Below are 23737 nucleotides of genomic sequence, written 5' to 3'. Positions count from 1 at the left end.
GTATGATGAAGTAGCATTAAATCCCTTTGGTTTTTCCTTCCAAATCACTTGACATTTAAATGCAAGACTAATATCAGGGGAGTTCATTATTATCGTTCCTTCCGCCTCCCTCCTGATGAGCACACTACAATTCCTTGTTAAGCTCTTGCATTCAAGAAAGGTCAAGTCAGTAAGAGCGTGCACCACCAACTCGCTTCACGCGCTTCGCGGGATTAACAACTCCAGTTCCAGATCTCGACCACCCGGTCCTTTCCTGGCAAACATTCAAAAACCTCCGGGTCGGGACGTTCCGGCCCACCTCCCCGCCTCCAGCGGCCCTGCCGTTCCCGGGGACCGCCCCCTCCCGGCGTCCAGCGCCCACGAGGTCCTCGAGACGCCTCCGGGCCTCCTGTAGCTCTGACGTCCCCGAGACCTCCCAGGCCTCCTGCTGCCCTGACATCCCCCGGACCGCCCCTCTTCGGGCGTCCAGCGCCCACGAGGTCCTCGAGACCTCTCCGGGCCTCCCGCGGCCCTGATGTCCCCGAGACCCTCCAGGCCTCCTGCTGCCCTGACGTCCCCGGGGCCGCCCGACTCCGAGCCTCCAGTGCCCACGACATCTCCGAGATCCCTCTGGGCCTCCAGAGGCCCTGACGTCCCCAGGACCGCCCCCCTCCAGGCCCCCTGCGGCCCGGACGTTCCCGGACCACGCCGGCCCGCGTCGTCACGACCCTCCGTCCGAGCACAGCAGGCTTTCCGGAGGAGCTGCGGAGGACCAGGCTGGGTCCGCCCGGCCCTTTGCCTCCAAACTTCCCCGCAATAATGCCTTTCCGCACGACATTCCTAGGCCGGCGACAAGCGTGTTCACAATCCCAGAGGAGACCAAAGGACTTAGCCCCGCACCCGGAGAACTGGGGGGCCATCAGCCCGGAGCCCAGCTCCCCCAGTCTCTCACCTTATAGACGGCCACACAGGCTGATGTGCAGCCAAGGTGAACTCCGATGGCCGCCATGAGGCGGCAGAGAAGACGGCAGCAGTAACGAGTGGTCCCGCTGTGGCAAGAGCTTCGGGCCTCGGAACAGCCCCATCAGGCACCGCGGAAACTTCACGTTCCCGCCCGCCCACCGGTCCATCCGCCGCGGCCTCCCGCGTCGCCACCAATCAGCGTGAAGGTTTCGCCTTTCCTCTCGGACTGCCGGCGAATAGCTTTAGTGCGTCCTCCCACCCCGCCCTGCCGGCACGGCAGCGCGTGTGCGAGAGTGCGCACGCGCCAGTCGGGGAGGGCCTGGAAGGGATTTCTTCGTCCCGCCCCCTTCTAGGTCCTTACCTGAAAGCCAATGGAAACTCATGATTGAATTGCGTCATTTGGCCTAGCAACTCCCGGCAGATTTTTCCCCGACCACTCGCTCGGCTCCTCGGCGTCCTGTAACGGCCCCGGGCGGTAGCACCGTGGCTGGCGGTGGACGCGGGTGGCGAGGCGTTTGGAGCGGCTGGCTCAGCATGTGGTGCACGGGCCCAGCCGCAGTGGTGGCCTTTTTTGCCGGGCTTTGGGTCTCTAACCCGGGGCCGGCGCTGGGCCAGGAGGCCGGGGAACGGCCAGGGGCCGACTGTGAAGGTGAGCGGTGTGAGACCTGCTTGCTTGGCGATGGCACCGCGCTGCCCCGCAGCTGTTGTCGGCTTTGGCTTCCCCCGGCCCTGGCTATAAATAACATTTAACTCAGGAAATGCAGGTCCCCGTCCCTGGTTTCCCATCGCCTTCGCCCAGGCCTAGGCAAAAGTTCGATCCGGGCCCAGTGACACCTTGAGGCCGCGTTCTGGTCTTGGGCTGTTTGGGATTTGGATTAGATGTTGTGTAGACGCAACCAGCTTCAGAAGACCCTGGCGCTGCGTCCATGCTGCTGCTGCTGCTGCTGAGCGAGTCTGGCCCCTCCCTGGCCAGGCGAGGTCTTTCAAATTTAAATTTGTTTGACTCCCAAAAGAAAAATAAAACAAGTTGTCTGTAATTGAGTCGAGGTGGCTTAAACCAGAGAACAAAAGTAACGTTTGTTAGGACTTACCGAGTAAAGTTGATTTACAGAGGAGTACATTAACTCTTTAGGAGGAATACTCAGGGATGATTCCTCTTCTGCTCGCAGAACCTAAGCTGGGCACTGCCATCAGAACACGTGGGACTAGGTTCCGCCAATCCTTCTGCTCTGAGCCCCCATGCCCCTTCCTTGCAAAATCTGCGTGATAGTACCTACTTCAGAGGGTTGTTAACAAGATTAGAGAAGATAATTGGCTATGCTAGCCCCTTCCTCCTGGACTGCTGTAACAACCATTTTTCATTGACCAAAATAATTTATGTAAGTGGATCTCCTCCTCACCCTTCTGTAACCTTGGGACTCCCTACTTAACAGGAAACTGTAGATTCACAGTATACATTGAATAACTGGATGAGTGTAGTTTGTATAACAACTTAATGAGGTGTTACGAATTGGAGTCCAGTTTTCTACCAGCCCTGCGGTAATTAAACTTCTCTCCAGAAATTGAAAATATCTACACGATGTCATTTTTAAATTTTCTATAGATATATTTGTTCAGCTAAGTTATAATTTTGTTTAAAGAATCTTATAACTGCATCCTATGCATTTAAAGCAGAATTTGTGAGACACAAACAATTGATCTGATTACTCATTAGTAATTTAATTTCTGGAGCGTTTATCTGAAAACATTTCAGAAAGGCCAGAGCCCCTGGATTAGTTGAATGTGAAGCGTATGCCATCTTTCCCAGATTTATTACAGCATATGGTGATTATTGTGTGTTGGACTAGACCTCATTTTCTATCGTCCTCCCTCCCCTTGGTCACTCTGCTTCCATAACTCTGGTGCCCTGACTGTTTTTTGGACCTGCCAAGGACACTCCTGCACTAGAGCCTTTGCACTTCTTCCCTTTGCCTGGAGAGTTCTACCCCAAGTAGTCCACTTATGGTTTTCTGTCCCTTTCTTAAGGTTGCTGCTCAAATACCACTTTATCCAAGAGGTTTTCCTTGACCACTCCATTTAGAATAATACTACTTACCTTGTCACTCTCTACCCACATTACCATGTTTCTTTTTCTTCACAGCCACAAGATACTTTTATTTATTCCCTAGCATGTAATCCTTGAGGGTATGGACTTTGTTTTTCAACCACTAGAACATTGTCTGGTACTTACTAATTGCTCGGTGAATGTTAAAAATACAAATGACAGGCTGTTATATTTAATGTTCTGTTCCTATTAATAGCATTAGGAATGAATAGGACGTGGAGCTCTAAAAGACAACATGACTGATCCTCTAGCTGAAAACAACTAAAAACACTGGATAAAATAAAAAAAAAATGTAAAAATATTTTTAAAGATTTATTTACTTATTTGAGAGACTTTGTGCGTGTGCGTGCGAGGGATGGGGGAGGGGCACAGGGAAAGGGAGACAAGCAAACTCCCTGCTGAGTGAGGAGCCTGCCTCAGGGCTCTATCCTGGGACCCCTGAGATCATGACCTGAGCAGAAATCAAAAGTCATGCTCAACCAATGAGCCCCCCAGGCGCTCCTAAAAATAATTTTAAGAGTAAGTTAGTAAGGTATAACCAGAGGCCAAAAATCAAGGTGAAAGTGGAAACTAAAAGAGGTAAAAGGAACGGGAAGGTGGCTTTTGCCTTGAGGGCATTTGTTACCCGGGCAATCTGAATTTAGGTTTTCCTGGCTTTGGTAGAATAAAGAGAATAAAGACAAAGCCCAGGACCTTCCCAAGTTAGGAGTTTAATATAAGGTCTTCCTCCAATTTATCTGAAATCCCAAAGAGCTAGACCTCCATTATAAAAGGTGACCTGGAAATAACCACAACGCTACCCCCATCCTTAGAGACTAAAAGCAATTGTGGTATTTGAACTTTGTACCAAAAGGGAAAACAAAAATGTCTCCAGATAACTCCTAATCACAAGATAGCCCACATATGCATTGAGGCCCAAATGCACACAACCTGGATGGTCCAAAACGTCTCAAACTGAAATTTTAGTTTAATGGGGTTTTAGACATCAGCAAATATTGATCTTACCTGTAGGAATCCACCTTTAGCCCAGCCTGCAAATAATTCTCATAGTTAAAGTCTAAGAAATAAAGCTTACATTCAGAAAAGTCTTGCACCCATGAGGAAGAAGGGCACCATGAGTGACAGCAAGTTTCGACTAGTGGCAGAAACTAGTGGAAAGGCTTCAGGTACTGGAATTATCAGGCACAGAGTAGAAAATACATTTATTTTGTTTTAAGAAATAAAGGAAGGGATTGAAAATATAAATAAAGGGCAAAGACTCTTAAAAATGTCCAACCATATTTGGAAAAGGACCAGATTAAATGGCTACAAATAGAAATTAATGGGATTAATAGAAGATTAGATACAGCTGATAAAATAATTAATAACTAAGAAGATTGAAGAAATTGTCAAGAATGAATCACTAGAGAGAAAGAAGAAGAAACAAAGAGAAAATCTTAAACATAGCCAGAGAAAAAATACTGATGGACTTCAAGTTAGACTGTCAGATGATTCAACAGTGAAAGGCCCAAAGTCACACAGTTAGTAATCAATAAAGCCAGGATTTGGACCCAGAGAGTCTGCCTTCAGAGCCCAAGCACTGAAAAACTAACTATACCGCTTCTGAGTATACTGCTGGGAACTAAATTATTTAAGGAAATATTAAAAATAAAATCGGAACAATGAAGTAGTACACAAATTATTCAAGAAGTTCTGGCTATTTCTAAACTCTTAACTCCTTATAACATATGAATATTCTTAGGTAGCAATTCTCCCCTAGTCCTGGTATCACCCAGATTAATCTGGTGTCTTTTTAAATTTTTCCTCCAAAATCAAGTAGATAATGTGGGACTGACTTCAGTTTTAGAAGGTGTGGATGGAACTGTTGAAAATAATGTTTCTAGCCCACTGCCAGTTTAATTATTCCACTAACCTGATTTTGAGCATTTATCATCATCTTTTTGAAAAGCTTGTAGCTCTTTTCCTGCAGGTGGCATTATTATATTTTCCAAATACTGTTTTCCCCTTTTGGGCTCTGGCTAATAATTGCTTAATTGATGTGTGATTTCACCTTAAAATTTTAAATTCAATTTCACTAACATTACCAAATATTTTATTGAGCATATTGGGGATTTCTGTGACAGTCAAAGATATTGTGGTGAGTTTTTAACATCAATTAGCAACTACTTCAAACATACAGGAAAATTTTTATATGACCTATACCTAGCATCTAGATTCATTGTTAATATTTTGCTACATTTGCTACCATTCTGTCTTTAAAAAATAAAATAACACACTTGTAGCCACTGTTTTCTCTCCCTTTCCAGGAGAAATGTCTGTTCTAAAGTTAATGCGTGCTTCTTTTCCATTTTTAAAGAACTCTTACTATAAATGTGTGTATCCACAAATAATCTATGTAATTTTTTTGATCTTAGTTGTATATAATTGTACATTGTACATATTCATTTGCAACCTTTTTCATTCAACATTATATTGGGGCATTTTATACGTTGATAACTACAGACATAGTTCATTCTTTTTAACTTGCCTCTAGAATTCCACTTTCTGAGTGAAATACAGTGTATGTAACTATTCTCTCTTGGAGGTTCGGTTAGGTTCTTCCCACTTTTACATAATTTTAAACAATGGTCCTCTGAATATTCTTATACATGTCTCCTAGAGCACACTGGTGATGATTTCTCTAGGTCATAGAGCAAGAATTTCTGGGTGATAGATTATATGCACTTTCAACTTAACTTTTCCCTATTGGACTGCAGTTTTCTTACAGATATGCAGGATCTCTTTTATTCAGCCAAAAAATACATTTCACACCCAATCTAGGTACCTTGTTGAGGACAGAGCAATGTGGCTTAAGTGGGAGAGGTGACAGACCCTGAGGTGTGAGAGGCAGTGGAAAGTCAGGTCATCCGGGACTGTGGGACAATCTAGAGACTGGATTAGACTCTGAGTGATATGGAAAACCACAGGAGGGTGTTGAGCTATGAAGTAGCATAATCTTTCATTTTTAAAGACTCTGGTCAGAATGTTGGGAACTTAGTGGGTCAGATTACAGCAATCCTCTGGCCAAGAAATCCTAATGCTGCAGGAGAAAATATGAAAACGTCATAAAGGAACCAAGAGCTGACAAGATAGAAAGATTTACTAGGGCAAAATTGAAGGGGAAGAGGCAGTCCTGAATGGTAAACTGAGTTTACATTCATTCTGCCCAGATGACAGTGGCCAGTCAAAGATGATCTTTGGTGTGAGGGAGATGGAAGGCAAAGCCTAAGACTTGTTTTAGGTAAGGAATCTACTAAGACACTCTTCTCTGTTAATCTGGGATTCCCAAAGTGTTACTCCCTCAGTGTAAGGTTGAACGAGCAATAAAGCTAACCCATCTCTACCCACAGAGGTCTCTAAGGAAAATTTCCTTGACACTGAGCAGAACTGAAGAACGAATAAACACATTTCTGAGAGATTATAACCACAAGATGTCCTCACTTGGATTTGCAGCTAAATTTCACATAAGGGGTCCAAGAAAATATCAAGCTGTCAATTTAGTTTAAAGTAGTCCCTGCCTAGTAGCTCCTAAGCCTGATAAATACAGACACAAATCCTTTATGGAAATAAGACATCATAATTTTATGCCTCAAATAATCTCCACAAATACATTTCAAGTGACTATAAGTATCATGCAGGACAAAACAAGGAAGTAGACAAAAAAACAAATAATCAGGTAACAAGGGGAGGCGAAGGACCTTGTCTTTCACAACAAACCTTTTATAACTCACTGACTTTAAACTAGGTGTGGGAGGAGTGAGGGAGAGGAAGAGAGGAGAGACTTGGAAACCACAGCATAAAATTTCTTTGTTTTTCTTAAAGAGGAATGGGCAAATGTGGTGGTATTTGGTGGTGGTGAGGGGGGGAATGTGGTGTTGAGAGATCTTTCTGTTGCTTCTAAGATATGAGAAGTAACACATCTTGTTGCAGGCTAATGGGGAACCAGACAGGAGGGAGAGCGCAGAAGTGCAGGAGTAGGGAGTTGATAGGATCTCCATAGCAGGTGGAGGGGTTGTCAAAGTTCGTTCATAGAATTAAGGCAGAATACGCAGGTGCAGGTGTGGTCGATGGGACAGCAGAAGCAGGAGAGACTTCTCTCCTGTTGCTTTTCGTTCCTCAGAAAAATAGGATGCAGGATCATGAGGTGGGAGTGAGGATGGGGTGGAGGTGTTAGACAAGCTTTGAAGAGAGAGCAGCTTTGCAATTGTCATTTGGGGAGTTGGATACAGTGTGAGTATGGCCAATGGAGTAGGGTTGTTGAACAGCCCTGATGGCTTACTGGAAATTAGTGTCATGAATTTAAAGTGAGGCCAATGAGCACCACTGTGTTACTTCCTCCAGTTATGTTCAGTGAGTGTAGGTACAAACTGGGTGGAGAGTTGGTTTTAACTAGGGTTAGGGTTTTTCCAGGTGCATACAATGAGGGAGGGAGATGCAAGAGAATTGAATTTATGTGCAGAGAAGTGACTATGCTGTAGAACATGGAATCTAAACTGAGTAAGGAAGCGTGGTGAAAAAGGTGGGAAAATCAATGGATTGTATGACCTGGTGGGGTTGGAGAACTTGGGCATTGGGTGTTAGAGGACATGAGCTGGAGAGATAGGAGGTGATGGTCAGACAATGGGATGTTTCAACTAAAATTATAGAGAGATTATAGTCATTGGTAATGACTGGACCCAAGGGTATGACCATAGCAATTTTTCATGTATTCTAGATATTAATCTTTAGTCAGTTACATAAGTTGTAAATATCTTCCTCCAGTCTGTGACTTGTCTTATCTTTTGTTATGATTTCTTTGGCATTACAAAAGTGTTTAATTTTGCTGTAATCCAATGTATGATCTGTGTTTTGGTAACTTCTTTAAGAAATATTTCTTCTTGAGGCGCCTGGGTGGCTCAGTCGTTAAGCGTCTGCCTTCGGCTCAGGTCATGATCCCAGGGTCCTGGGATCGAGCCCCGCATCGGGCTCCGCATCGGGGTCCCTGCTCAGTGGGGAGCCTGCTTCCCCCCCCCACTCCCCCTGCTTATGTTCTCTCTTGCACTGTGTCTCTCTGTCAAATAAATAAATAAAATCTTTAAAAAAAAAAAAAGAAATATTTCTTCTCTATCCTGATGTCATGAAGATGCTTTCCTGGGTTTTCTTCTAAAAGTTTTGTAGTGCTGCTCTTCCCATATAAATCTTTATTCACCTGGGATTTATGTTTGCATGTAGTTTTAGATAGAGATCTAAGTTTATCTTTTTCAGTGGTGAGTTGTCTTAGTACCATTTATTGACTAGTAAAATTTTATCCTCTATTGATTTTTAGCATCACTTCCATCCTTTACCAACCTTCTCTAGATTTGTGCATTTGTTTCTAGACTCTATTTGTGCATTTGTTTCTAGACTAGGTCTCCTGGTCTATTTCTGTGCCATTCCCACAGTGTTTTCAATGCTGTAGCTCTAGAACTAAATCTTGATAGATGATAACGTCTACTCCTCAAACTCCTTTTTAAAAAAAAAAAAAAAGATTTTATTTATTCATTTTGAGAGAGAGAGAGACAGAGAGAGCACAAGCAGAGGGAGAGGTAGAGGGAGAGGGAGAAGCAGGCTCCCCGCTGAGCGGGAAGCCCAATGTGTGGCTCGATCCCAGGACCGGAAGATCATGACCTGAGCTGAAGGCAGATGCTTAACCATCTGAGCCACCCAGGCACCCCTCTTTTTTTTCTTCTTCTTCAAACGTTTCTTGACTTTCATTTGCTCTTGTTTCTTCGTATGTATTTTTGGACCAGGTTGTAAAATCTATAAAAGTCCTATTGGGATTTTGATTGGAACAACATTATTTATTTGAGAGAGTGAGCACAAGCCAAGGGGAGAGGCAGGAGGAGAAGCAGACTCCTTGCTGAGCAGGGAGCCTAGGATCATGACCTGGGATCATGACCTGGGATCATGGCGGAGCTTAGCCGAGTGAGCCACCCAAGTGCCCCTGGAATAACATTAAATGTATAGATTTACTTAAAAATAATTATAATCCATAATATTGACTCTTCCCATCCATGAACATGGTTTATTTTTCCATTTCTGAGGTCTACTTTGAGATCTTTTGATCAAGTTTTATAATTTTTTCTTCCAAAGTCTTGATATATTTCATTAAATTTATTCCTAGTTACACTGGAATTTTTGTCACGATTGTAAATGATTTCTTATTTTAAATTTGCAGGTTCCTCATTGTTTCTTTGTATTAATCTGATATTCAGCAATTTTGCATAATGCTGTCTTATTAAGAATGTCTTTATATGGATGCTTGCTTTAATCATGAACAGAAATTCGATTTTATTAAATACATATACATCTATTGAAATGATCCTATAATAAATTGAATTATTAGCTTTTCTAATTTTAAAACATCTTGGTCACTGATGTGATTCTTCCTTGATTATGATTTTTTTAATGTGCATTTTATTTTCAAAACGTGAAATTGGCCAGTCATTTTTGTCTCATATTGTCCTTGCCTGGTTTTGATGTCAAGGTTTGGCCAATCTCATTAAAGTTTGGGAGGTTTTCTTTCCTTTCTTTCTTTTCCTTTGCTATTCTTGTCTCTGTGATAGTTTATATAAAATAGTTCTGATAGCTGGGTTCTTTTTTTCCCTGGTAGATTTTTAATTACTGCCTCAATTTTTTAAAATGGCTTTTAGGTCGGTTCAGGTTCTTATTTCTACGTAAGTTTATTTTTGTTATACTTTTCTAGGATGTTGTCTATGCTGTTTCCGAATTTATTGAAATAAAGCTTTTCTTATGGTGTTTTCTTATGATTTTAAAGTCTCTATTCTCTCTCTAGGTATGTCTCCTTTTTTATTATGAAATAGTTATGTATATGCAGAAGTTTAAAATGTAAATTTTTTTTCCTGGGCCTATATTGGAAAATGTTAAGCCCCTATCCATTCTTCTCTAGATAGTGCTTTCCTCTGCAGCTACTTCCAAGTAGTTTAGCTGCTTCATCTGAAACATATCTTTATTAATCTAAATAAACTGCTTAAAATACTCTTTTTCAGTTTGGCACTTTTATTATCTTTTAAAAATGAAGTTTTAGATCTATTACACCCACCCACATTTGTCTCTTGCACACCCATTCCCCCATTTTACATACATTTATATCACCACTTGGGGTAAAAATAAATCTCAGGGTTTATATTGTTGTGTCATGTAAATATTATTCAAAGGTCAGTTATCTAGTGCACCAGAATTTCATCTTTCATGTATATCTTTCTCCCCTTGAATTAAAACTTGCCTCCATTTTCTTTGGTTAATTTTTGTTCCAATCATTAATTTATCATATATATGATAAATTAATAAATTTATTAAATAATAATTATATATGATTAATACATTTATTAAATAATAATTATTAAATGATAAATAAAATTAAATAAATAATTTTAATAAATTAAAAAAATATATATATATATCTCCTCCCCCCCCCCCCCCCCCCGACAGAACTGAAAATCATCTCTGAACAAGTTAACCACATCAGGTAGTCTATTAGTTTGATTTTCTGCTTGGTGGCATCATTCCTGGGACTCTCTGTGTCCTGCTTTAACCTGGACAGGCATCTCTCCAGCCAGCTACACCACTGTTGTCCTAAGACTCCCTCCCCTCCTGGGAATTTCCTTGGTCTCTTTGTTGTGTTTGACCTTTGTTTCCTGGAACCCAAGGCATTCCTTTGATTGGTTCACTCTTATGTTTTGGTGAAGCCTACTGTCCTTAAAAACAGCACATGATAATATAATTTTAAGATCTTGAATGTTGAAAATGACTTTATTTACTTTGACATTTTAATGAATAGCTTGACTGTTTATAGAATTCTAGGTCGAAAACATATTTTCTGTAGAATTTTGATGACATTAAGCTATTTTCTTATAGTTTCCAGGGTTAAGAAATCTAATGACACTCTATTTCATAATTGTTATTAGAGCTATTTTAGATTTCAGCAAAATTATAGAATCTTTTCTTTTTCACCAGTGTTCTAAAGTTTCTTGATTTTTATGTGTTGATATAGATCTTTTTCAATTTTGTGGGTCTGTCAATCCAGATATTTGTGTCTTCCACTAATGAGAATATTCCCTATATTGGTTCTTTGACAATTCCCTCTTCTATCTTTTTGAAGCTCATATTATTTAGGTATTTGTCTTCCTGAATTTCTTAAATTTCATTAATCATTTTCCACCTCTTTGTCTTTTGGTCTACTTCCTGGTGATTTTTCCCCCCAACTTGATCCCCTAAATAAATCTGGTCAACTTTTTTCTTTAATTTAGAGATCATATTTTAATTACCAAGAGTTCTTACTTGTTATTTGGTTGTCTGAATATTATTTGATTTACCACTTAAAAAAATTCTTTATCACTTTTTTCCTTGCTAAGAACTTATCTATCTTTACTGACCATTAGTTTCATTTATTTTTATTTTTTCTACTTAATTTATGTGGTTTTATTATCAGTAGTTTCTATATTCTTTTGGTTTATATAGTTATACTTTTAAAAACTTAAGTTGAATGCTTACTCTTTAATTTTTCATTTTTTTCTTTTGAAAGATAATAATGTTATGAATTTCTTTGTAAGTACTGCTAAACTGTAATCCTTAAGTTTTATATATAGTATTTTTACTGGAATTAAGTACTAAAATTGTACATTTCTGTTACTTACTACTTTTTCTTTGACCCATGGATTAGTTAGAAGTATGTGTTTTAAAAATTTCTAGGCATAAGGAGGGCAGACACTCAGTTGGATCATATTATTTTTGTTACTGATTTCTAATTATATTCGGGGAATGTGGCCTGCTTAGTACGGGTTTTTTGGTGCTTGTTGAGAACTGCTTTTTGGCCTACTACCTGGCAAATTAATGTAAATATTACATATTTTCTTGAAAAGAATGTGGGTTCTCTAATTTGGGGGAGAAGGGTTCCATATGTTATAAGGTCAAACTTGTGAATAGTGCTCAAATATTTAATGTCCTTATTAACTTTTGGTCAATTTGATCAAATGATTGCTGTGAGGATGTTCAACCATCTACTGTTATTGTGAATTTGTCAATTTCTTCTTATAATTCTATCAGGATTTTCTGTATTATTAAGCTATGTTAATGACTGTACATTAGTTTAGAACATTTATTTTGGTATTTCTGGTAAATGGTTCATTTTATGGTTAGTAGTGACTGTTGTTATTCTCAAAAATGCTTTATAGGACTAAAGCAGAATTTGGTTAGCATTTTCTAGGCATATCTTATTATTTTTAAAATCTCCTCAATTTTGTTGTTGTTTTTTGTTTCTTCAACCTTTTGTTTAGTCTCATACTTTTTATGTGACTCTTATAAACAGCAGATAATTGAATTTTTGATAGTTCTGCTCTGAAAAATCCTGTTCTATAACTGCAAGTTTAATATTCATGCTTATTGTAATTAATGATATATTTGGGTTTATTTTTCCCACTTAATTTCATGTTTTTTTAAAAAAAAATGTATTGTGCTTTCTTTCTTTTTCTTTTTTTTTTTTAAACTTTTCTGTCTTCCAGTGGACTGATAGTGTTTGAACAATCCCTTCCCATACCCTGCACCAATACGGATCTGACAGCAATCTGTTTATATTTTTTATTTACTACCCTTACGTTGTTAACATGAGTAATTGGCTAAAAATTATTATGACTTAACAGTGATATTTCTCCACCCTCTTCTGGATGATAAAGGATCTTAGGAAGTTTCAAGTGAATTTTCTTGTATTTCTCATCTTATGTGTTAGGATTGTCCTGTTTTGGGATTTTACCTTATGCTTATTCCCCTACATGTTTATTATTATTGTTACACAGTTAATCTTGATTTAGATTTCTCTCCCACTTGCCATTTTTTCTTCTCATATTCCTTCTTGCAACCTGATTCTCCTTTCTGGATCTTGCCTCCTTCCTGAAGTTTATCTGTTAGTAGGGCTTCCTAAGATGTTTTATACATAGGAAGTGGTCAATAAATGTTTATTAAATAAAGTAATTTAATCAGATGAACATAGTTTAAACTACAGTAGGTGTCTAGTTTGTGTATTAGGGTGATCGGTGGATCTTGCCTCATTTACCAGACAGATAGATAAGACCCTTGAATATGGGGATGGCAGCACATTACGTGGTTTTAGTTAATACCATGAATCAAGAGTAGGGATAGAACCAAGGGCTGGAGCACTCTCCACTCTTCCTTAGTATGTTTCTCTAGAATTCTGTCTCTAATACTAGGGCCACTGTTTTCCAGCATAAGCTTCTGGCCTCCATTTCCCTCTCTGCTTGCTAGGGCCAGACACTTGCCCCATCTGGAAAAGCAACATGGGAAAAGCAGTATCCTCCTACTGCAGAGGTACCTAATGGATAAGTGTGTAGGGCCAGTGTCAAATGGCCTGGGATCTAATTCCCTCTCTAGCACTTATTAGGCAAGTTAACTGGCCTCTCTTTGACTCAGTTACCTCACCTGTAAAATAAGGATAGTAATGGGTCTACAGCATAGCTTTGTTCTGAGACTTGAATGAGTTAATAACATACATTAGAACGGCGCCAGCACCTTTAAGCACCCAACAAATGTTAACTATGGTTATTGCCTGTGCCACTTCTTAGCTCCTCTGCTTCTTCGCTGGCTTTGGATGCTGGGATTGAATATGATTGTTCAAATTGGAGTTTCACTTAGGTTCATGATGATAGAACTTACAGACCTAGGCAGACTACCAAGGGGTTTCATTTAAGATATGTATTCAGGTTTTTCTCTGTGCTTTAAACAAAGCTGTCCCAAGAATCGTATCCTATATAAAGCTATATTCTCTTTTAGGGTTAACTTTTGTGGGAAAAGTCTCATTTTAGGTTCAAGTTGGTTCCAAAGATTGATTGCTTCGATAAGTTCATATTATTCAAGGCCCAATTCTAAGCAAATAGCTATAGACCCCAAACAATTCTTACTTATAATTTGAATCCATTGTCACAATGTGTTGAATCATATTTAACTTTTTTATTTGGTAAGCGGGGCATACACATAGGTGTGGTCATGGTTATTTTGTACATAACTACATAATTTCTTTGATCCTTCTAGTATGTAAAGAATTCTTGAACCGATTCTATAACTCCTTGATAGCCAGAGGAGTCAACTTTTCCCTGGACACCATAGAAAAGGAATTGGTCAGCTTTTGCTTGGATGTCAAAGGAAAAGAAAACCGCCTGGTATAGTAAATTTTCCCTGTTCATTTTCCCTTATGCTTGAAGAAACTGTTAATAGTTTCATTTCTCATCTTAGTCTTAATGTTCTCCTGCTTAAATGCTTGCCTCAAGCATGTTCATTGTAGACAGCAGGCAGAAATTGATCATCCAGTGAAATGTAGTCCTATGTATTTTCATTTAGAATGTATCTGGTTTCATTTTGCTTTCTGAATAGACAAGCAATTCCATGTTTTAAGTAAAGTTACACAAATTCCTCATGAGAATTTTCTGTCCTGGGTTAACAGTGGGTAGACTCTTTATTTGTTACCAAGACTATTAGTTAAACCTGTCCAAACATTTTTATCACATCATTTATACATAACTAATGAAGTATTTATATTCTCTTATAATGGTGTTTCCTGGGTTTACACAGATGACTTTTCATTAAAGTGTTTTATTTCACTACAGATCATTGCAGGCCAATTCATTTTGCCTAAAATTTTCATGTTCAATTTGTCAGTTAAATCTGCATTGTTGACTGTTCAACACTGACACATTGTAAAACTCTCAACATTTATTTGTGCCATTAAGTTTCATATTTTTAAATGTAAATTGTCTCAGTTAGGCAGCTGGAAAGGCAGCATAGCATGATGGAGAAGGACATGGACTCTAGAGCCAAAATGCTCGCTGTTTAAATTCCGTCTCTTCTGCTTACCAGCTGGTGACCTTCAGGTGACTTGGGTGTAAAATGGGGATAATTATAGTACTTACTTCACAGGACTGTTGTGAGAATTCAATAAGTTAAGACCTTTAAAGCCCCGAGAGCAGTGCCTGGCACAGAGAAAACACTTAGCAAACGTTGGCTCTTATTAGTCTTTGAGCATCGTGTGAATTGTAGGGCACTTCTAATTAACATGATCACGGGGATGGAATCATTTGTTTTCTGGTGCCTGAGTCAGCAGGGGTTAAAATTTAATAGCTGGGCCATGAAAACTAGGTTAACCTCCTTCTCACTTCTCCAAACTATATTAACTACTTTTTTTCATCACCCAGGACACTAAATTCTCTTTGTACTCCTTCAGTGCTATTATCTAGGCGCAACGAAGGATGCAGCCACAAAGATCCTCAATGAGGTCGCCCGCCCAATGAGCGTGCATATGCCTGCACCAAAGATTTGCGAGAAGCTCAAGAAGATGGACAGCCAGATCTGTGAACTGAAATATGGTATAATGGACACAAATGTATTTTTCCAATATGTCCAGAGCATTGCCCGTTCTCCAAACCAAGGTCCCTGTTTCTAAAAAGTCGGTGGGAGAAGGGAAGGCAATCCCCACTCGCCAGTAGGTTGCTGGGCTGCTGAATGGTGCCTAGCACCATCTGAGCTCCTTTGGGGAAGAGAAATGAAGACTGGCACAATCAGCATTCAGTAAAAATGCCAACCCGGATAGCCAGGTTTAAACTCTTAAATCACCAAGGCAATGTCAACTATGTGTGTCAAGGAAAAATTCCAAATGTAAAGGGAGCAGCTATTCATGGTGATTTAGCTCTTGGTAACCTATTAAGACAAAAGTTGCATCTATTCAAGGGCCATGTCGGGACTTTGAAGTTTTAAACATGGACTGTATCTTTTTCCCCTAGATTTGTCTACCATCTTGCCGGTTTTAAATTTTAGGAAATAGGTTATTCACATCAAGTCGGGTTGTGTTTTATGAAGTAAGCTTATCGAGGGTGCCGAAAGTAAACAGTGAGGAAAGGGAGGAGATGTCCTATTTAAAACATTATCCTTGGCCTTATGAATTTCACAGATATAGATCTATTCTTATACAGTACTGAGGATTTGTATCTGGGTCAGCCTTTTGGGTACACTGAATAGGTGTGTTGAAAGCCCGGGGCATCCCTCCCTTAGCCTGTCCTTAACACCTGAGATTTTACCAGGAAAGACTCACTTCTTTTGCTTAAGTCATTGTTTTATGTTACAGACCCACTGTAGTATTATAAACTACCTAAGTAATTAGCACCCAACTCTGAATTATTTTAGTCTTATTTTCCAACATAGCTGTGTAATATGCCTATGCACCATAGTGACAAAGCTGGCTTTAAATAGGTTTAAGGTCAGAAGATACCAAAGACAACCTACTTCTTAATTTGCCAAGGGCAAGCCCTAATCTCCAAGGTGGTGATTATGGGGAAGCATTCTGTTTTTATTGGCTTCCAAGTAATGAAGTAGAGGCAGGAATCATTGAGTTCATATAAACAATATTCACAAAAGGGACAAACCTGTCTTGATTCTTTCATTTGACAAATGTACTTGGAATAACATCTGCTATATACAAGGGATCCTACTTGGCTCCTTGAATAATAGAAAAATTATTCAGATATTATTGAAAAGAAATGCATTGTTACTAATCTTTTGGCAATGCTGGCCACTAGAGGCCCTTGGGGAGCCATGAACTAGTTTTAATTTGGGGATCAACGTTTTCCTTATAGTTTTAGCGTTACAGAGTTTTTCCTCTTTTAAAATTAATGTCGGATGCCAAGTTCTCTAGAAAAACTCAAAGACACTACTGACACTCGCAAGAAAGTGTTTTCTTTTTCCTTCAATAATTTATCTTGAATAGACCAGCAGTTCTAAATTCTCCTTCCCAGCTTATGGTTGGCAGGAAAGTTGAGATTGAACAGGGCTTCAAATGGTGGGATATTAATAATTTGCGCTATAAAAGCGTCTATGTTTAAAGGTATTTTATTAAGTCAGCCATGAAATGAACAAACAAGGTAAGTGTAGAGTGGGATTATGTTTTCAATTAGGAGGGTGTCATTTGGCTTTTGACCTGAAAGTATGTTTTTGCTAGATCTATTTTTTTAAAGGATGGGGATCACTATAAAAATTGAAGGGTCCCCTGAGCACAGGGTATAGCTGACCATCCAAATAAAAAAGGCTTTAAAATTTAACTTTTATTTATTTTTTCCAGATTTATTAAGATATAATTGACATAAAACATAGTGCACGTTTAAGGTGTACAACATGTTGACTTGATACACTTAGATATTGCAATATTATCACCATCGTGTTGGCTAACACCTCCATCATGTCTTATAATTACCATATCTTTTCTGTGATGAGAACATTTAAGGTCTACCCTCTTAGCAACATTCAAGTATATAATATAGTATTAACCATAACTACCATGGTGTACATTAGATTCCCAGAACTTGTAACTGGAAGTTCGTACCCTTTTGCCAGCATCTTAATTTCTCCACCCACCCGACCCTGGTAAACACCATCCTACGCTCTGTTTCTATTAGTTTGGCTTTTTTAGGTTCCATGTATAAGTGACATCATACAGTATTTATCTTTCTCTGACTTATTTTACTTAGTCCATTCTTGTCGCAAGTGGCAAGGTTTCCTTTCTCATGGCTGAATAACATTCCGTTGTATGTGTATACGTGTGCATCACACACACACACACACACATACATCACATCTTTTTTATTCATTCATCTGTTGATAGATACTTAGGTTGTTTTCATATCTTGCCTATTGTGAATAATGCTGCAATGAACATGGAAGTGCAGACATCTCTTTGATATCCTATTTTCATTTCCTTTTGATATATACCCAGAAGTGGGATTGCTAGATCATTTGGTAGTTCTACTTTTAATTTTTAAAGGAACTTCCATTCTCTTTTCCATAGTGGCTGTACTAACTTATACTGCCAGCAAGAGTGATTTTTTTCTAAATTGTTTCCAACACTTGCTATCTCTTAGGTTTTTGATGACAGCCATTCTAACAAATGTGAGGTGATACCTCATTGTAGTGCTGTTTTGCATTTCCCTATGGTCAGTGATGCTGAGTACCTTGTCAGGGACCTGTTGGCCATTTGTATGTCTTCTTTGGAAGAATATCTATTCAGTTCCTCTGCCTATTTTTTTAGTCAGATTGTTTGGGATTTCTTTGCTATTGGGTTGTGTGAGTTTTTTAATATATTTTGGATATTAACTCCTTATTAGATGTGTAATTTTCAAATATTTTCTCACATCCCATAACTTGCCATTTATTTTGTTGATGGCTTCTTTGCTGTGCAGAAACTTTTTAGTTTGATGTAGTCCCACTTACTGATTTTTGTTTTTGTTTGCTCTGGTGTCATATCCAAAAAATCGTTGCCAGAACCAATGTCAAGGAGACTTTCCCTATGTTTTCTTCTTGGATCTTTATGGTTTCGGGCTTTATGTTTAACTTTTTAATCCATTTCAAGTTAATTTTCCTAAGTGATATAAAACAGGGGTCCAGTTTCATTTTTTCCACATGTGGTTATCCAGTTTTGCAAACACCAGTTATTGAAGAGACTGTTCTTTCCCCATTGAATATTCTTGGTTCCTCTGTCAAATATTAGTTGACCTTATATGCAAGGGTTAATTTCTGGGCTTTTGATTCTACTCCATTAGTATCTGTGTCTGTTTTTATGCCAGTACCACACTGTTTTATTATAGTTTTATAGTATAGTTTGAAATCAGGGAGTGCAAGGCTTCCAGCTTAGTTCTTTCTGAGGATTGCTTTCGTTATTCAGGGTCTTTAGTGGTTCCATACAAACTGGGGTTATTTTTTCTGTTTTTTGTGAAAAATGCCATTGGAATTTCGATGGGGATTGCATTGAAGCTGTAGATGGCTTTGGGTAGGATGGCGTTTTAGCAATATTAATCTTCCAGTCCATGAACACAGGATGTTTTTCCATTTGTGTTCTCTTCAGTTTATTCCGGTAGTTTTCAGTGTATAGATCTTTCACCTCTTTGGTTAAATTTATTCCTAAGTATAAAATCCAACTTTTAGATTTGAGCACACTAACTGGAAATTTTTGATAAGTCACTTGACCACTATGTTAGGTTGATAACAGGCTTTCAAATGCTGTGTTTTATTATGCAAGGGAAAAAAGGAAAGGGTTCCTCAAGAGAAGTCAAGCTGCAAAAGTCCTGGGCTGCCACTAATAAGCAAACTTCAATGTTGTATCCATGTTCAAGGACACACCTGGTCATGGGGGGGGGAAAGAAAAGAATTTCCCCATTCTGACAGGGAAATTATAATCATGAGTATGTTATAGATGAGCTTTGTTTGTTTGTTTTTCCTATTTTTGGGTCTGACAATAGAGAAGTAGCTGAGTTCTTCACATTGTCTGCAGGTAGTAAATGGAAACAGTAGTCTTTCTAGAGGAGTTGGATGTTAATGACAAGTGTTCCTGCTGGTTACTGGCAAGAAGGCTAGGAGCCAGATTGGTTGGCACCAAAGCGCCAGCATTAGAGAAGTGGATATATCCCAAAAGACTGTCAATGAATGCTGTGATGATTTTGTAATCCCAGTAGGGACAGAGGATCAGGTGAGTTCAAGCAGAGATCCCAAACAATTAAGGACCAATGAGAATGCTCTTAATTTTATTCATGTGTTTTGGTGTCTTAAATTTGTATTTAAAAACTCGATAATGCTTTGTAATAGGTATGTCCATCTGTTTTAATGCAGACATGTCTTCGTATAGAAAGCAAACCATCACTTTCTAGTTAATTACAATCTAAGACTTTCATCTGGCCACACTCAAGACCATCCCAAGGCACTGCCATTTATCAATTCTCTTCTTTGTATCTTAGGAGCAGCAATTAGGATGCAATGTAGTCATTTTAGTAATTATGGTCTTGAGAAGCCGTGGTCACAAAATTCTGCAAAGCTACCCAGGCCCCTGTTTTGAAGCAAGTATAATTCCATGGAAAGCAAGTTGAATAGAACACTAATGATCCCAATAGCTTTGTACATAACATATTTTCCTTAGGTATGTCTTGGTTTCCATAGAAATTAGAACTGTTCCCCACTTTGGAACATAGGGTAGTCGGCACCAAGATAGGAAACACCACTGGCCTTTCTAAGTGTTTCACGGTTGTTTTGGTTTTTTTTAAAAACCGTGCTTTTCCTTTTTGTTGTTTAGAAAAGAAATTGGACCTGGCATCAGTGGACCTGTCAAAGATGAGGGTAGCAGAGCTGAAACAGATACTGCACAGCTGGGGAGAGGGGTGCAGAGCCTGTGCGGAAAAAACTGACTATGTGAATCTCATCACTGAACTGGCACCCAAGTATGCAGCAGCCCGCCCCAAAACAGAGCTGTGACCCTCCGATGCCGATGTGCCATCAAGGAGAGACACAGTGACTCTCCAGGATGTGGACTTGTTGGTTAAGAGTAACTGGGAGTTGCGCTGTATGTGGTCTCATACTTTTTGCTTTGGTAACACAACCAACCAAGAATTGGTTACTTGGATTTACGATGAAAACTGCTAATATTAGTGGTCTCTTCCATTTGCAGGGTACCCAAACCTAACAGTGCTTTTCTTATCATTTTTGTAAGGATTATATATATTGTCTTTGCCCATTTCCTTAAAAGTGGGAAATGTGAACTACTGAAAAATTGATGGAGTAGTCGATTCAAAGAAGGAAGATAGTGCTCAGAGGCTGCTCTCTGTGTATTAAGTTTTAGTTAAATATATTGGTTTAGGATAAAAGAAACAAAGTTTGGCCTACCTAACTCCCACCTTCAATCCAAAACAATAACATGGCATAATCAAAGGTTTTAAAAAGTAAACTTTGTACATTCAACTGCAAATCACTCTACGTTCTGGCTCTTTTTGGTATCCCATATGGGAGGGCAGGAGGCAGTATTTGAAATTAGGATTTCCCCAAAGAAGGAATACCTATTTAAAACCTATTTATACCTACTTAAAGAAAACAGATCAAGACTCCACTTAAATAGAGTCAGTGTTTTAGCAAATTGTATCAACACTCACACTGTTAACTGAACTAAGCTCAAGGTGTTCTGTATTCCTTGCTACCACACATTAGACGAGCTTTTGATTAAAGCATGGTAAAAGCACCTGCAGGCAACATAGAGCTCTATGGTTCTTAATACTATTTTATCAGCTTTAAATTGTAAAATCATTCTTGGCTCCATTTTCTGTCCACATCAGAGTAAGAACCCCCCCCTGGGCAAGTGACTGCCTCTGGGGGGAAGGCAGAGGTGGGGAAGGCCTGCAGAGCAGCTCAAGGGAACTTTCTGGGGGGATGGGAATGTCGTATATCTTGACTGGGGTGGTGGTTACATGGTTGGATAGGGTTGTGAAACTCATGTAGTAGTACAACTAAAATCTGGTCTTTTTTTTTTTTTTTTGTATATACATTTTATCTAAAATACTGCTGTAGAAAAATTATTTGAAAATTAACTGAACTTCATTAATTCAAAACATCTTGTTCGTGTAGAGAATTGCATTTACTGACTGGGAGTCCTTTTGGGGAGTGGAGGAGAAATTTTCCAGACTGAATGTGTACACTGAAAGTACAATTTTCATGTTTCAATGCTGTGCAGGTAAATGAATTTTCAGTTGGACAGTTGGGATGTTACCAAACTTGTCAGAGAATTGGTGGTTAGTAACTTAAAAATGAGAATAAAAAAGCTTTGGTGTAATAAATGACCAAAAGGTTATTGTTTCTGGGTTTGGACAGCTTGATCATTATGTGTAAAGCACTCTAGTTTATTATGAATTATATCTTTAAAAGTCCATATTTAGTGTTTTTTTTTTTTTTTTTTTTTTTACTTTTTGTAACCTTTGTATTTGTTTTCCTTTAGTACATTTTGAACCTATTGAGAAACTTAACATTTGAAAGTATGTCTGATGTCTGATTTTCTGATTTTCTCAGTGTTGTGTGTTTTTTGTTTTTTTGGGTTTTTTTTTTTTTGACAGGATAGAAATCTAGGTCATAAGAACACTGCCCAGCAGTTCGTTCAAATGCATGATGTTTGGTCTGGTTTTCATAGAGCATTCACTCTGTCAGTGCCACTGAAACTTTTCAAACAGTGCGCACAAGGGACCCGGGGACCTTGTTAAAGTTTGGATTTTGATCCAGGAGGCCTGGGTGGGGCCCGAGACTGCTTTCCTAACAAGCCCCTGAGTGATGCCCGTGCGGCTCTTGCAGGCACCACACTTGGAGTGGCAGGGTCCTGAGCCCTGGATCCTGCAGTTGATTTATTTTCTCCAACTTCCCATCTCAGTCAGGTTTTCACTAGAGCTGAATGTAACAACAACAACAAACAACAATAAACACACAAGGGTTGCTTCTCTCATGTAGAAGAAGTCAGGTAGCCCAGCAGGAGTAAATACGGCAGCTCCACAAAGTTATCAGGGATGGAGTTCTTATCTTTTTGCTTTACATCAGGGACGTGTTCCATTCTTAACTCATGGTCCAAGTGGACCCTGGAGCTCCTTATTCCAGAAGGGACAAGGCACCCGCCTCTTTAGGGCAGCCTTCCCCCCTTTCCTGGCTGTTACTCCTCCCCCACATTCTGCTTACAGATTATTGATCAGAACTTAATCCCATGCCAAACCCAGCTGCAAGGGAGTTTGGGAAAGAACATCTTTTGGTTAAGTTCATTGCTGCCCAAATAAAATCAGGATTATTTATTTAGTTAATTAATTTTTTTTTTTTTTTTACTGAGGAAGAATGGAGAAATAGTTTGTGGCCACAAACCATCTCTGCCACAGAGCTCCAATTTTTCATTCCCATGAATCTTAGTTATAATTCCTGGCTGTTTTACCCTAAATAACTCTTCTTCCTCCTTACTGTTGGCTTCTTTTGTAAATGTAGGCAATTATGTCTTTCTTTCTTTTTTTGGTTTGACAAGAAGTAGCTACTGGTTTTCTATTTTATTTTCATTTTAAATTGCTTCCTCTCTCATTGTGTGTGTGCACGCGCGTGTGTGTATGCAACTTTTGTTGTATTTTTACCCAAAATCTATAAGCACACAAAATTTACAAGTCAGACATTCTGACAGACGTGACAGAACTCTGGGCTAAACACTTTCATTTAAACAGCAGCAGTCTGGGGCAAACATTATTCCTGATCTATTTTAGATTTCAAAGAGTCCAAGCAGATGATCCTTTAATTTGGTGCCTAAATATACATGGGAGACTAGATATAACATTTAAAAGCTGTAGATCCTTGAGTACGCATATTTGTCATCCACATTCCACTAAAGAGTGTTACATTTAGAACAAATTAGCTTGGCATATAGGACAAGAAAATATTTGATTATCAAATCCTTAAAAACAAGCAGAGCATTTTGCGATCCCAGAGCCTCCACCTATGGGTTTGAGCTCTTAATAAGTGTTTTTCTAGACAGATAGCTGAGTTTTTACCTTCCAGATTCATCCAGAAGAAATGATTGTCAAGCGCCTATTCTTTCTTGGTGTGTTTGAAATAAAACGATTCCACCAAATATGAAATGGAAAAGGGGATGAGCAGTATATATTAAGTTTTTAGTTTGTTTTGGGGTATGCTTTTCACTGATAAAAATTTTCAGAATTTGGGATTGTGCAGGTATAGCTAGTGCTGAGTTTCTAAAGCTCACGAGGATTGAAATGAAAACGTTAATGTGTGAGACAGATAAAT

At 39.2% G+C, this 23737-nt stretch overlaps 2 protein-coding genes across 2 annotated transcripts in view; one reads left to right on the top strand and one right to left on the bottom strand.

Annotated features, from left to right (window-relative positions):
• The window catches only part of HSPA14 (heat shock protein family A (Hsp70) member 14), a 38634-nt gene extending 37524 nt beyond the window's left edge, over positions 1–1110 (bottom strand). Inside the window, exon 1 of the mRNA XM_078075171.1 lies at positions 932–1110. Coding sequence (XP_077931297.1) covers positions 932–988 — 57 coding nt within the window. The 5' untranslated portion in view covers positions 989–1110. The remainder of the gene's footprint in view (positions 1–931) is intronic.
• A 135-nt stretch (positions 1111–1245) lies between these two features.
• Positions 1246–21773, top strand: CDNF (cerebral dopamine neurotrophic factor). Its single transcript, XM_036114291.2, has 4 exons — positions 1246–1591; positions 14165–14292; positions 15351–15492; positions 20232–21773. The coding sequence occupies exons 1-4, from the start codon at positions 1477–1479 to the stop codon at positions 20408–20410; spliced, it is 564 nt and encodes a 187-aa protein (XP_035970184.1). The 5' UTR covers positions 1246–1476; the 3' UTR covers positions 20411–21773.
• The last annotated feature ends 1964 nt before the right edge of the window (positions 21774–23737 follow it).

This window comes from Halichoerus grypus, chromosome 6, assembly GCF_964656455.1.
Source record: "Halichoerus grypus chromosome 6, mHalGry1.hap1.1, whole genome shotgun sequence".
Classification (NCBI taxonomy): domain Eukaryota; kingdom Metazoa; phylum Chordata; class Mammalia; order Carnivora; family Phocidae; genus Halichoerus; species Halichoerus grypus.
Note: the sequence above shows the minus strand (reverse complement) of the source record. Positions and strands in the feature narration are given on the sequence as shown.